The 12,465-nt window shown below is 56.4% G+C and overlaps 1 protein-coding gene across 5 annotated transcripts in view; it reads right to left on the reverse strand.

Annotated features, from left to right (window-relative positions):
* Positions 1 to 330: 330 nt before the first annotated feature.
* MYH11 (myosin heavy chain 11) overlaps positions 331 to 12,465 on the reverse strand; it is a 126,151-nt gene continuing 114,016 nt past the window's right edge. For 3 of the 5 annotated variants that reach the window (XM_043456598.1, XM_043456599.1, XM_043456597.1), the window contains 7 exons: positions 11,830 to 11,958; positions 11,438 to 11,526; positions 10,896 to 11,019; positions 10,154 to 10,362; positions 8,718 to 8,826; positions 8,466 to 8,638; positions 331 to 1,042 (listed from right to left, as the gene is read on the reverse strand). In XM_043456598.1, the coding sequence (XP_043312533.1) occupies positions 910 to 1,042; positions 8,466 to 8,638; positions 8,718 to 8,826; positions 10,154 to 10,362; positions 10,896 to 11,019; positions 11,438 to 11,526; positions 11,830 to 11,958 (966 nt within the window). In that variant the 3' untranslated portion in view covers positions 331 to 909. Of the gene's footprint in view, positions 1,043 to 4,228; positions 4,268 to 8,465; positions 8,639 to 8,717; positions 8,827 to 10,153; positions 10,363 to 10,895; positions 11,020 to 11,437; positions 11,527 to 11,829; positions 11,959 to 12,465 lie in introns of all 5 variants that reach the window. The other 2 variants (XM_043456601.1, XM_043456600.1) reach the window with 1 other exon arrangement.

Consider the following 12,465-nt stretch of genomic DNA (forward strand, 5'->3'; position numbering starts at 1 on the left):
CTCCCCCTGGCCAGCTGTGGGGTGTCAGACAATTCCTCTCACCTCCCTAGACCTCAGTTTCCCCATTTAATGAAATAACAACCCTGACTTCATTAGCGTTAGTCACGTAGTTGTATCCGCCTCATTGCAACCCTAGGGACTGGAACCCACCAGGTTCCTCTGTCCCTGGGATTTTCCAGACAAGAATACTGTTGCCAGTGGGTTGCCAGTTCCTGCTCCACTGACTTCATAGGATGGTCACAAATGAGGCCACTCTGCCCCCTCTCCCTCCCCGACCCATCCTGTCCTGTCCTTTTTCTCTAGAAAACAACAGAAAAGCCAACTCGGTTGTAGTGATTTATAACCTTTTATTAGTGAGGGTGTCTTTAAGTACAGTCAGTGCATATAAAACAGTGTGAATTTCCTGCTCTTAGCCTTTGCGCGGCGTCTCCTTTGTAACTCACGTGACTACAGAAGGCGCTTCGTCTCAGTGAACTGTGTGCGTCTGACATGTGGGAACCGGAGGGAAGAGGAATTCTCAAACCGGCCCCCGCCCCCAGCCAAGGACGATGGAAGGGTCCACAGGCAGGAAAGTTGGGGAGTAGGGGCAGGGGCACCCATCTTGGTGGTAACTTTCTCCCCGTTTCATGTAAATTAAGTTGCCAGTGATTAGTTACTGTGGATATATTTTTCTAAAAATTCAAAAAATCTCTGCACAGTTCTTGGCAGAGAGGATGGGTGTGTCTGTGTCACCTGTTGGATTTTTCGCCTTTGGTACCTCGTTCCAAACTTAAGATGATGCCCTGAATGCAGGGCGGTGTTTATATTCATCGTGAGGGGTGTCTGTGATGTTTGGAGTTTGAAAATGGATTTAGACGGTGCTAAGCAAAGTCCACTGGGTTTGGTTCTGTCCCGTTTTGAGCAAGTCATTCATTCACTGGCTTTGGTTCCGTTGAAGTCGGCATCGCGAGCGTCCATTTCCTCCTCAGAACCGTCTGCGTTCTCAATAACTCTACGTCCTCCAGACCTTCTTGTGGGAACGAAAGAGGTCTCGTTCCCTCGCCTGTGGGTTAAAGACATACGTTTGTTTAGTACAGAAATCGTCTCGAGGTTGGAGGAGGTTTTCAGACTGAGCAAAGACCAAACAGAGACTTGGAACAAATGAGACGCAAATATATTCAGGTGGAAGTGAACAAATCCTGAACCGTCTAGAGGTATGGGTGCATTTAATCAGCTGCAATGGGGGCAGAATAGGTTTTTCAATGCAGGACTATCTGCTTTTAAAAAATGTCTGGCTTGGTCAGTTGCTGACCCACCGGCTTCTGGTCAGCTGTGGACTTGTATTTAGAAAAGAAGGGGAAGAGGTAAGTGGGGTGATGCCCCGCGTGGGATTATTCCTACCCTCTGGGGCCAGGATGAGGGGGAACTGTTGTGTCCGCACCTCCTCTTTTGCAGAAGGAAAAGCGGGGAGGGGGTTAGGTGTTTTGAATTGGAGGAAAGTGAGCGTGACCACCAAGGGCAGCCTTGAGAGGGAAGGAGGTCCCTGTGTGGTCGCCAGAAGAATGCTGTCTGGTTAAAGGCACCGACACACCCTGCTTCCGTGGAGCAGAATTCTTGGACTGAGTTCCCCCAGGGCAGGGATCTCGTCTGTTTTGTGCTCACCATGGCAGGCACCGTGCAAGGCAGAGGACAGGTGCTCAGTGCATATTTGTCAGAAAAACATTAGACCCGTTAATCTAAGGTGTTTTTTAGCTCTAACTGGTGGGACGTGCCTTTCTCTCTCTCTTTCCCACTCCCATCACCTCTTGTTTGTCCTGCTGGATGCCCTGTTCCCACCAGGGCCCACCCTGGTCACTGGCAGGGAGGCTTTGTGTAAGAAGGCGGGGGACAGGCAGGAGGAGGAAAAGTCAGACCCGCCTGCTCTTAACCTCCACCATTTGGAAGGAATGTTTGCCTTCTTTTCAGCGACCACAACAAATAATGTTATATGTTGAGCTCTGGCCACCTGACCCCATTTGACCGGTCTCAACTCATTTTAGGATGTCTAAGAAGAAAGCAGACTTTTGCAACAAAAAACGATCCACTTCACCACACAAAGGCTGGACAAAGGAAAGTCGCGAGGGTGAGCCCAGCCCGTCGATTCTTTAGTCACAGGGGGCGACTCAGACAGGTAAGACAGGAGGCAGAAGCAAGGCCCAGAGAGTCCTGATCGCTGACAGGCTTCCCAGCACAAGCCATCTGGGGTCCAAGGGTGGGAGGAACCAGGCTGGTAAAGCCCATTGGGTATGGCAGATGGTACTTCCCAAGGGGACAGCGATCAGGAATAAATACTTAAAGTGGTAGACACTGCCAACTGAAGACTCAGGGCAGCCTTCCTCCCATCAGAGGAAGCTTCTAGGTCTCCAGCTCCTTTGAAAGTAACTTTATATCGCTCCCTCCCTGGAGGTGACCTTTAAAAAATCTCTTCCTCATTAGCAGTGTGTTCTCGGCATGCAGGTCTCAGCAGTCGTCCACACAGCTTTCTCCTCCGCATCTAACCTTCCAGGTTCAACACTGGATGGGATGGGCTGGGAAACGGTGCCTCGGTTTCCCTTGGCCTCTCAGAAGAGCCTGCACTTGCTAACGGCCTGTGTGCTAAGTTGCTTTAGTCGTGTCCGACTCTTTTGCGAGCCCGTGAAATGTAAGCCACCAGGCTCCTCAGACCATGGGGATTCTCCAGGCAAGAATACTGGAGTGGGTTGCCGTGCCCTCCTCCAGGGGATCTTCCTGACCCAGGGATGGAACATGAGTCTCTTACATCTCCTGCATTGGCACGCAGGTTCTTTACCACTAGCGCCACCTGGGAAGCCCACATTTGCTAATTAGAGGAGTTTGATCAATATGCTCCTTTGACTTAAGTAAATCATGCTGGGTCCCTGGAACTGCCCCTGTGTGGGCACCAGGCCTGAAGCTGATCTGTTTTGGTTCAGGAGCCTCGCTTGAAGGAACAGGCCTCATATCCTAGGCAAAGGTTGATAACTAGCTATCTCTGCCAAAGGAACAAGGGACTCCTCTAAAAATTTGCTTGAAGAGTCTGATCCTGGAGAATTTGGGTTCTGTTCACGGACTCAGGAACATATGTCAGGCACTGCTGGCATCCCAGGACTGAGCATGAGCCTGTAGGCTCTGCTACCCTACAAGGACTCAGGTTCCATCAACCGATGGGGCCTACGCAGCCAAGCCTGGGACCCAGCTTATCCCGCGATTCAGACGGGCTGGCAGGAGAGCTGCTCAAGAGCAGTGCCCCAGAGGCGTGACGCTCCCACCTAAAGCTCCTGCCGATACCTCCTCCAGCTTTAAGTATTTAAAGCGACAGCAAAGTATTTGCTCCAGTGACAGCAAAGCCAAGATTTCTCCAGGAGAGAAGACGGACAGAAGGCAGGGCTGGCTGGGCCTCAAAGAAGATGAGGGGGAAGCCAGGCCCTGGGGCCCAACTGCACTTGTGAAGACGTTGTTAGAATCCCAGAGAAGCCGAGGCCTCTGGGCCCTGTCTTGTGACGGCCCCGTGCACCCCCCGAGTTGTGGGTGTCAGTCCCTGGTCTGTGAACACGTGCCCGGGAGGCCTCTGGGAAAGACTCGGCCGGACCCGGCCCTCGTGCGCTCAAGATGCGGTTAGCGGCCGGCCTCGCTGAAGCCCCACGCAGCCCTAGTGAGGGTGAGACGTCGGGATGAGAGCTCGTTCGCCCGCACGCGTGTGTGGAAACCCCAGCCCGGGGGGCCTGTGGCTGGGGGCCACCACGACCCTGTGCTTGGCTAACTCCGACCTGTGAACCAGACCAGCCGATGGCAGCCGTTCTCTAGGAAGGTACCCGGACGGTGGTGCTGGTGCCTCCGCTCAGTGAGGTGCCTGAGCCGGACGAGGGGGCACGGCCCAGCCGTGGCCTCACCCGGGTAAGAACCCTCCAAGCCACGCGAGACAGCCTCTAAACTTGTCAGCACGCGGTGTGACAGGCCACATCAGCGCCACGTCAAACGCCCAAGCGGGAGGAAGGAGGAGACTTTGTGAAGAGGTCGTCTTGGGTGCATCCTGCTTTTGATGAAAGACCGTTCTGAACCTCAGATCCCTAAGCCTTCGGACTTTGTAGACATCTCAGAGATTTGGGAGGGCCCCAAAAGGGGGGGGGGGAGACGGGGGACGCGTTGGCAGGAAGGAAAGGGGAACCTGGAGCCACACACGCACACACGAGCCGCGAAGCTGCAGGCATGATACCTGGTGAGTCATTGCGGAGCTTCCTGGGGGAGGGGGCCTCTGAAACAGAGAGAGAGAGGCCCCGGTGGTTACCATCCTCCTGTTCCGGTGCAAGTTTAATCATTAAAGGCGTTTGCTTCAATTCAGTAGTTAAAGCCACTTTTAAGGACCCTTACAGCGGGGCGCCTGCAGCCGCCAAGCACTCAGGGAAGCTGGCGCACAAAAGGACGAGTGGTTGGTTTTTTTCCAATTAAAAAGCAACTTTCTGTCCCTCGGAGCTTAAAGAATGCAGGCTTCATGGCTCCCTCCCATTCTGCATTTCTCTTCTGGGAGGTAAAGGAATCTGAGTAAGCGAGGCCAGAAGATCCTTGTGAGACCAGAACCTGAACAGCTCCGGGCAAGGAGCCTGCAGCAGCCTGTGCTTCATTACCGCGGCTGTCTCCACTGCCTCATGCCCATAGCCAGAAGGTAGAGGCGGGCACCTGGGCGGCTCACGTGGAGATGCCTGGCAGTCTGCAGAGGGATGGGTGCGTTGGTCAGGCTCTAATGAGGGCTCGTGGTGCGATGTATCTGGCTGGTAAAATCGTGTGAAATGTGCGTTGTAATTCCTTGCTCATTGAGGAGCTGGCTAGCCTTGCGAACCTCACTCACAGCCCTCATGCTTGATCTTGGGTTTTTGCACGTTTGGAGGACTCAGAGAAGGCAGAAAAGGTGGGAGCTGCCTTCCACCCATATGTATGTGTATGCTTATGTTAACTGTAGGAAAGTGGGTGGTCTAATACCGGCCTGTGCGGCCCAGAGAAGGGTCAGTTATCTGGGGCAGATTCCAAAAGGGATGGTCGGCTTGTGCTGTACGAATGACCGGTCCCAGGAATTCCCTGGCGGTCTAGTTGGCACTTTGAGCTCTCACTGCCGAGGACTGGGTTCAATCCCTGGTCCGGGAACTAAGAGCTCACAAGCCTCGAAGTGCAGCCAAAAGATTTTAAAAATTAAAAAAAAAAAAGACATCAGTCCCAAGAAAGGGACAGGGACAACAAAATGGTAAGAGAGCTGGGATGGCTGACTGTGCCCCCACTGCTCAGCCCACGTCCACGGAAGGGCAGCGTCCAGTCAGCAGCAGAGAGGGTTCTGGGGGTTCCAGCAGTGGGGACACACCACCCGTCCGTCACCTTGCACGGGCAGGGTGCTCCTTCCTGAATGCCCGCACTCCGAGCCAGCTGCTCACTACCCTCTCCTGACAGGGGTTCAGGCTTCCCCTTGTCTGCTAGAGTGGTTCTCAGAGTCTGGAGCTGAGATGCCAGGTGATTTCAGAGGGTTCTCAGGCATGCCCTTGGATTGCTGAATTGCACCGTGAGAAAGGGATTCCCCTTTCCACTCTTTAAATACATCTGATTATGTCAGAGAGTCTGTTTGGTGCTAATGTCATTTTTTGTCATTGTCTTTTTAGTGAGAAGTCGGCCTTCGGGTCACAGTCATCAGTTTGTGGCCACGATAGCTAGAACTCACTGTTGTTTTGTTTTCACTGTGTTTAACTTGATTGTGACCTGTTGATGCAATGGACCCTGTTTTAACAACACAGGGGAGGTAGGTTTCATTTGTCAATAGACACATGTATGATTTACACAGTAAATTTCAAAGCAAGTATCAAGTCAACAAAAGTACAGATGGTAAGAGACTAAGGCAAAATGGGAAAGGTGGTGTGAGAATGGCTGAGGTTGGAGAAACATCATCTCTGACTCAGTGACTGAAGGTTTATTCTGTGCCCAGACACTGGGGATGAATAAGCAGACACAGCCTCTGTGTTTATGGCCTTGCAGGCCAAGAGTGAGGACAGACTGTATATGAGATAAGTAAAAGAATAACAAATTCCACGATGATAGGTGGCCAAGAGAGAAGAGAATGGCAGGGAGTGAGGCAGGAAGTTCTGATCACATGGATGAGTAAACACCTGAAGGAAGGGAAGGAGGGGGCAGCTATTGCAATGAGCTGGAGGAAGAGCATTCCAGGCAAAGACAGCAGCCAGTGCAAGGGCCCCGAGGCAGAAGATGAAGAGGTGGAGGGGTACTTTAGGAGGCAGAAGACAGAGATCGTGCAGGACCTAGTGGACCTAACCGTTGTCAAGATGTTACTTTGAGCGAGATGGGAGCCCATGGAGGGCTCCAGACATAGGAGGGGCATGATCCCACACCATTTCTGTGTTGAGAACGGACTATAATAGGCCAGTATGGACGCGAGAGGCCCATGAGGAGCTGTACGTAACGCATGCTGCTGAACTGGGAGTTTTATGGTGACAGGCTGCAGGGAAGTGGGGTTGGGTTTGTTCGGCTGATGGAGCGACTCAGCGAGAGAGAATATATTACAGGAAAGAAGGGTAAGACTTTCAGGAGCAACATCCTTGGTTAAACAAAAGGGTAAGGGGTCTAGTGGTGGGGTTGACCTCAGTTGGTGCTGGACAGTTGAGCACAGAAATGGGGGGAAAAGTAGAGGAAATGAGCACGGATGTATGGAGGTATGGAGAAGTGGGGGCTTGTTTATACTTCATGATGGTTTCCATTTTTCAGTTAAATAGGAAGCAAAATCATCAGCAGAGACTGAGGATGGCAGAGGTAGTAAGTTCAGGGAGGGTGAAAAGCAAATGCCCAAGTGGGAGTGAGAGGGTGAGGGAGGGTTGAGGGGAGAGGGCAGGGGTGAGAGGGTGGGGGAGGGGGGAGGCGAGGGGAGGGGTGAGAGGGTGGGGAGGGGAGGGGTGAGAGGTGAGGGCTGGGGAGAGGGTGGGGGAGGGGAGAGGGTGGAGGAGGGGTGAGGCTGGGGAGGGGAGGGGTGAGAGGTGGGGGAGGGGAGGCGGAAGGATGGGGAGGGGCGGGTGAGATGTGGGGGAGGGGTGAGGCTGGGGGAGGGGAGGCTGAGAGGAGGGGTGAGGGGTAGAGGGACCGGGGAAGGGAAAGTCCTAGCAGCACTAAGTGGGGTCAGCTTGGCATCTCAATGGCACGTTTCTCAGTGGAAGTGGCAGCGCTCCTGTTGGCTTTCTCACACTGCTTTGAGCTGCAGAAGGTTGGCAGTTGGGTTTCATTTGGGTTGTATTTTAACCAGGTGAGCCCAGCACAGCAGGAAGAGGGACCAGAGTGTGAAGGATGTTAGGAGAAGCTGATCGAAACCGTGGAGTTGGTGGGGCTGCAAGAGGATGAGCCGAGGGGTGCAAGACCCCGGTGGAGACAGAGGGGAGAGCTGAAGCAAGGTGGTGGTGGGCTGATGTGATGCCTGATGGTCAGGTTAGGGCTGAGAGTTAGCAGGAGTGCAGGCGAATGGGAGGGCCCTGGAGGACAGAATGTCCTGGACTTGAGGCTGGATCACCCGCCTGCAGGGTGTGGAGCAGGGTGTGGATGGATGACACGGAAAGCGTGGAGCTAGGCCTTTCAGGGAACCAGGTGGACCAGGGCTGGAAGGAGCCCTGGGGAGCAGGGAGCACCTACTGCCTTCAGGCCCAGAGGTTCAGGGGTGGGTGAGAAAACCACCCCGCCCACTTAGGGCAGAGGGGCTCGGCACCCCCAGGGACATCAGGGGACATGCCACCGCGTCTAGCTTGTGGATGCCAGGGTGCTGCTCAGCATCCTGCCGGGCACAGGCCAGCCCATGACAGTCGCTCAGTCACGTCCGACTCTTTGCGACCCCCTGGACTGACTGTAGCCCACCAGGCTCCTCTGTCCATGGGATTTTCCAGGCAAGAATACCGGAGAGGGTTGCCCCGCCCTTCTCCAGGGGATCTTCCCAACCCAGGGATCAAACCTGGGTCTCCTGTTTTGCAAGCAGATTCTCTACCATCTGAGCTACCAGGGAAACCCATGATAAACAAAGAGTTGTTCAGCCCTGGATGGCAATCGGGCGGAGAAACCCTGAGTTAGGAAGAGCGGGGAAGAGAAAGTGCAGAAGAGAGGGGAAGAGAGAAGGGAGTCTGCTGATGTCCTGACACAGAGAAGAAGGGTCTCAGGAGACAGGGAGACAACACCTGGTTCTCCTGCTCCTCGCCAGGAGGACGGGAAGGGACTGGTGGTTGGAACGGAAGGGGAGCCGCTCAGAGGCACAGCCCCTGTGACCTGAGCCCCGCCCACATCCAGCACAGGCTGGTGCTGCCTACAGCTGGTGCTGCAAACAGGATGAGCTGAGCGGCTCTGGGGAGAGGGCCCCTGAGCCACTGTGGGTGTCCCAGGCCACCCCGCGCGCCCAGCCCACAACCCCAGGCCCCCGGGCGCCGGTGCCTCACCTGAGCTTGCTCTTGAGCGCTGTCACCTCGCGGCCCATGGCCTCGTTGCTCTCCGTGGCCTCATCCAGCTCGCGCTGCAGCTTCCTGCGGTTGGCGTTGATGCGCTGGGACTCCTCCTCCGCCTCCTCCAGCTGCCTCTTGAGTTGCCTGACCCTCACGTTTCCTTTCTCGGCCTGGGAAGGAGCGGCCCGAGGGTCAGGCGGGTGCGTGGCGGGGCCTGCGGGGCTGGGCGGGGGGCCGGGGCGCAGTTACCTGTTCCTTGTACTGCTCTGCCATCTTGCGCTCATCCTCCACCTGCAGCAGGGCCTCCTTCAGCTTCTTGTCCTTCTGCTTCAGTGACTTGGCGGCCGCCTGTTTCTCTCTGCGCACACAGGGCAAGCAGGGAAGGTTCAGATGGGGAGGCCCTCCCTGCGGCCAGTGCGTGAACCCGACCAGCATCACCCACGTGGGCACTTTTCTTTTTTTTATTAAATTATTTATTTATTTGACTGCACTGGGTCTTAGCTGTGGCATGTGGGATCTAGTTCTCTGACCTGGGATCAAACCCTTGCCCCCTCCTTCATCGGGAGCACAGAGTCTTAACCACTGGGCCACCAGGGAAGTCCCCACGTGGGCACTTTTCCTGAGCCCGAATCAGAGCTCATTCTGAGAACAGTATTCGTCCATGAAAAGGAATGACGTGCTGACCCTGGCCACAGTGTGGGAGAACCTTGGAAACATGCTCAGTGAAAGAAAGCCAGTCTTAACAAGGGGCCCTGTGTTGTATGCTCCCACTTTGTGAAATGTCCAGAATAGACAATAGAGACAGAAAGTCGATGAGTGGTTGCCTGGAGCCGGGGATGCGAAATAGAGGGTGATGGCTAAGGATACAGGGCTTCTTACTGGTTCTTCTCTTTTTTTTTTTTTTTTTACTGGTTCTTCTTAATGTGCCAGAGTTGACTGTAGTGAATGTGTGCCGATGAATTGTACGAGAGCCACTGAACTGCACTGGCGGCTCAGATGGTAAAGAATCTGCCTGCAGTGCGGGAGACCTGGACTCGATCCCTGGGTTGGGGAGGTCCCCTGGAGAAGGGAATGGCTACCCACTCCAGTATTCTTGTCTAGAGGATTCCACGGGCAGAGGAACCTGGCGGGCTACAGTCCACGGGATTGCAAAGAGTTGGACACGACTGAGCGACTGAGCACACATACCCAGAGCCGTATGCTTTAAATTGGTGAACTGTTGTGGCACGTGACTCATCTATAAAGTCGCCACACACAAAAAACAGTGTCAGGATCTAGACCCTGTCTGAAGGTCACGAATGTGCCGTGAACTTTCAGCTCAGAGACCGTGTGTAAGTAGGCAGCCTGCCCGTGACTGTGGGTGCCGAAGGGGCTGAGGACCTGGCTGTTTGGTGCACCCGTTAACATGACAGCCTGCAGACCCGGGTTAGGCAAAGTCCCGGGAGCTCCCGGGAAGCCCGGCTGATGTCACTGAGGAGTCCGGCCGCTTAGAGCAGCTAGTGTCTCAGAGGCTCACTCGGGGCACAGCGCCTTCCCGTGTCCTCTCAGTTCACCCAGCACAGCTGCCGCGCGGGGACCTCTGAGCCGGAGCCGATGCCCAGTGAGGCTGGCCTACCCCTCCACGCCCCCACTGATCACTGGCAAGCAGGTGGTCGCTGGGGTGCTGCTCGATGCCCGCCCTGTACCTGGCCTCCTGCTCCACCTGCTCCTCCAGCTGTGCGATCTTGGCCTCCAGGGCCGCGATGGTGGACTTGAACTTGGACTTGACCGCCCCCTCCATCTCCTGCAGCTTGCTCCGCAGCTCCTTGTTCTGCCGCTCCAGCTGCTGCCGCGCGTTCTCGTTCTTCTGGGCCGCGCTGCGCTCCGTGGCCAGCTCGTTGCTGAGCTGCTCCGCCTGGGGAGGAGGGTGGAGGCTGGAGGTCACCAGGTGGAGGGCGCCCGGAAGCCCCCTCCCTCCCCTCCGGCACCCAGGCTGGAGGTCACCAGGTGGAGGGCACCCGGAAGCCCCCTCCCTCCCCTCCGGCACCCGGCCATCCTTCAAGGCTCAGCCCAGGGGCAGCCCTTCCAGGCCACATCAGTGCCACTCTGGCTCCATGACGGGTCCCCAGTGCCCATCGTGGAGGGGTGCTCACTGTCGGGACGTGGGGGCTAAAGAAAAGGCAGGAAGGAGCCTGCCAAGCCCTCATGGGCCAGCCTCGTCTGCTGGAGGGAGCCACCACGGGAGGCCCTGCAGGCTGGGTGCTGGGGTGACCGGAGAGGAGGGAGTGGGCGCTCTGGAGCAGATGTGCTGGGTCCCTCCTCTCCTGCCTCGTTCACCCCCCTCCCCGCCCGGGCCTGGCACACAGGAGCCTGTCCGGCGCCAGTGTGGCGGCTGGTGCAGGGACGGGGGCCCGTCCCAGGGCAGATCTGGGCTGCCCCGGCCCCCACCTGCTGCGTGGCCTTCCGGACGCGGTCACTCATGGCCTCCGTGTTGCCTTGCTCTTCCTCCAGCTCCTCCTCGAGCTGCGCGATGCGGGCCTCCAGGCGGCGCTTCTCATCCTGCAGCGTGTTCCTAAGGGAAAGGCAGCCGCCCTGGGACCTCCAGCCTCCCCTAGGCCTAGACAGCTCTCTCCCTTGGAGGAGCAATGCCTCGGGGTCGTCCTCTTTTACAGTCGAGACTCAGAGAGGCTTAGAGACTTGTGCAAACTGTCTCTAAACTTGTGCAAACTCACACAGCTGGGAAGCAGGGAGCTAGCTGGTATCAGCAAAGCCAGGCCTGAGATGAAGACCAGCTCCCTCCTCCCTGACATCACCATATGCCCCGTCCCCACCAGACTACACCCCCAAATAGGATATGAAAAGCCCATGACCCCTGTCACAAGCTCAGCTGATCTTGCTGACATGTTCAGCCTTAACATGCGGTCCAGGAAGCCTCCTCTGACTCTCATCATGTGAGCCTAGGGACCCCTTTCTCCCCAGGCGGCTCCTACCTTCCCGACACGCTGCTGGCCAGCTCCTCGGCCAGTTCGTCCTTCTCCAGGTCTGCCTGCTTGCGAGCCCTCTCGGCCGCCGCTAGATCCTGGACGGTGGGAGGTGGGGAGGAAGGAAACCAGTTGCCTGCCAGGAGGGGCTGAGCCGCACCCAAGCATCCACCCCACTCCCAGCAGCAGGCCCCCGGCCGTCTCCACGGCCATCCTTGAAAATGGCGTGGCCTCCTCTGAGCTTGGGGGGAGGCCTGCAGATCTGTCAGCGAGAAAACCCTGTGTCTTTCCACGCCCGTGCTACAGGGCCCCCGCCTGTGGGGTGCTGAATGCGGGCACCCGAGCCTGGGGTGCCCAGGGCCCCCCCCGTCAGGGCCCCCACAGTGCGGAGAAGCCTTTACCTCCTGTAGCTGCATGAGGTCTGCCTCCAAGCTCTTGGCCTTCTTCTCATTCTCTTTGGCTGTGGCAAAGATCTCGTCCCGGGAGGTGCGGGCGTCTTCCAGCTCTCTCTGGAAGTCCTTCATCTGAGCCTGCGTGAGGACAGGCAGGACCAGCTAAGAAGTCCGTACTTACCGGGTCCTGCAGCCCGGATTACCTTTCTGTGCCGGCCCGAGTGTGTGTTAGTCACTCAGTCGTGTCCGACTCCTCGCGACCCCGTGGACTGTAGCCTGCCAGCTCCTCTGTCCAGGGGATTCTCCAGGCAAGAATACTGGAGTGGGTTGCCATTTCCTCCTCCAGAGGATCTTCCCAACCCAGGGATTGAACCTGGGTCTCCCACATCGTGGGCAGATTCTTGACTGTCTGAGCCACCAAGGAAGCCTAGGTTTTCCCACTATTAACCACAAAGCCCTTGGCCGCATGTGGCTGCCTGGGGGCACCGCTCTGGACGGGCTCCGCAGACCTAAGAAATGGTGCTGAGGTCTGAGTGTTAGCCTCTCAGTCGTGTCCGACCCTTCATAGCAAGCCCATGGACTGTATAGCCCCGCCAGGCTCCTCTGTCCATGGAATTCTGCAGGCAAGAATACTGATGTGGGTTG

Source organism: Cervus canadensis, chromosome 32 (assembly GCF_019320065.1).
Source record: "Cervus canadensis isolate Bull #8, Minnesota chromosome 32, ASM1932006v1, whole genome shotgun sequence".
Lineage (NCBI taxonomy): Eukaryota > Metazoa > Chordata > Mammalia > Artiodactyla > Cervidae > Cervus > Cervus canadensis.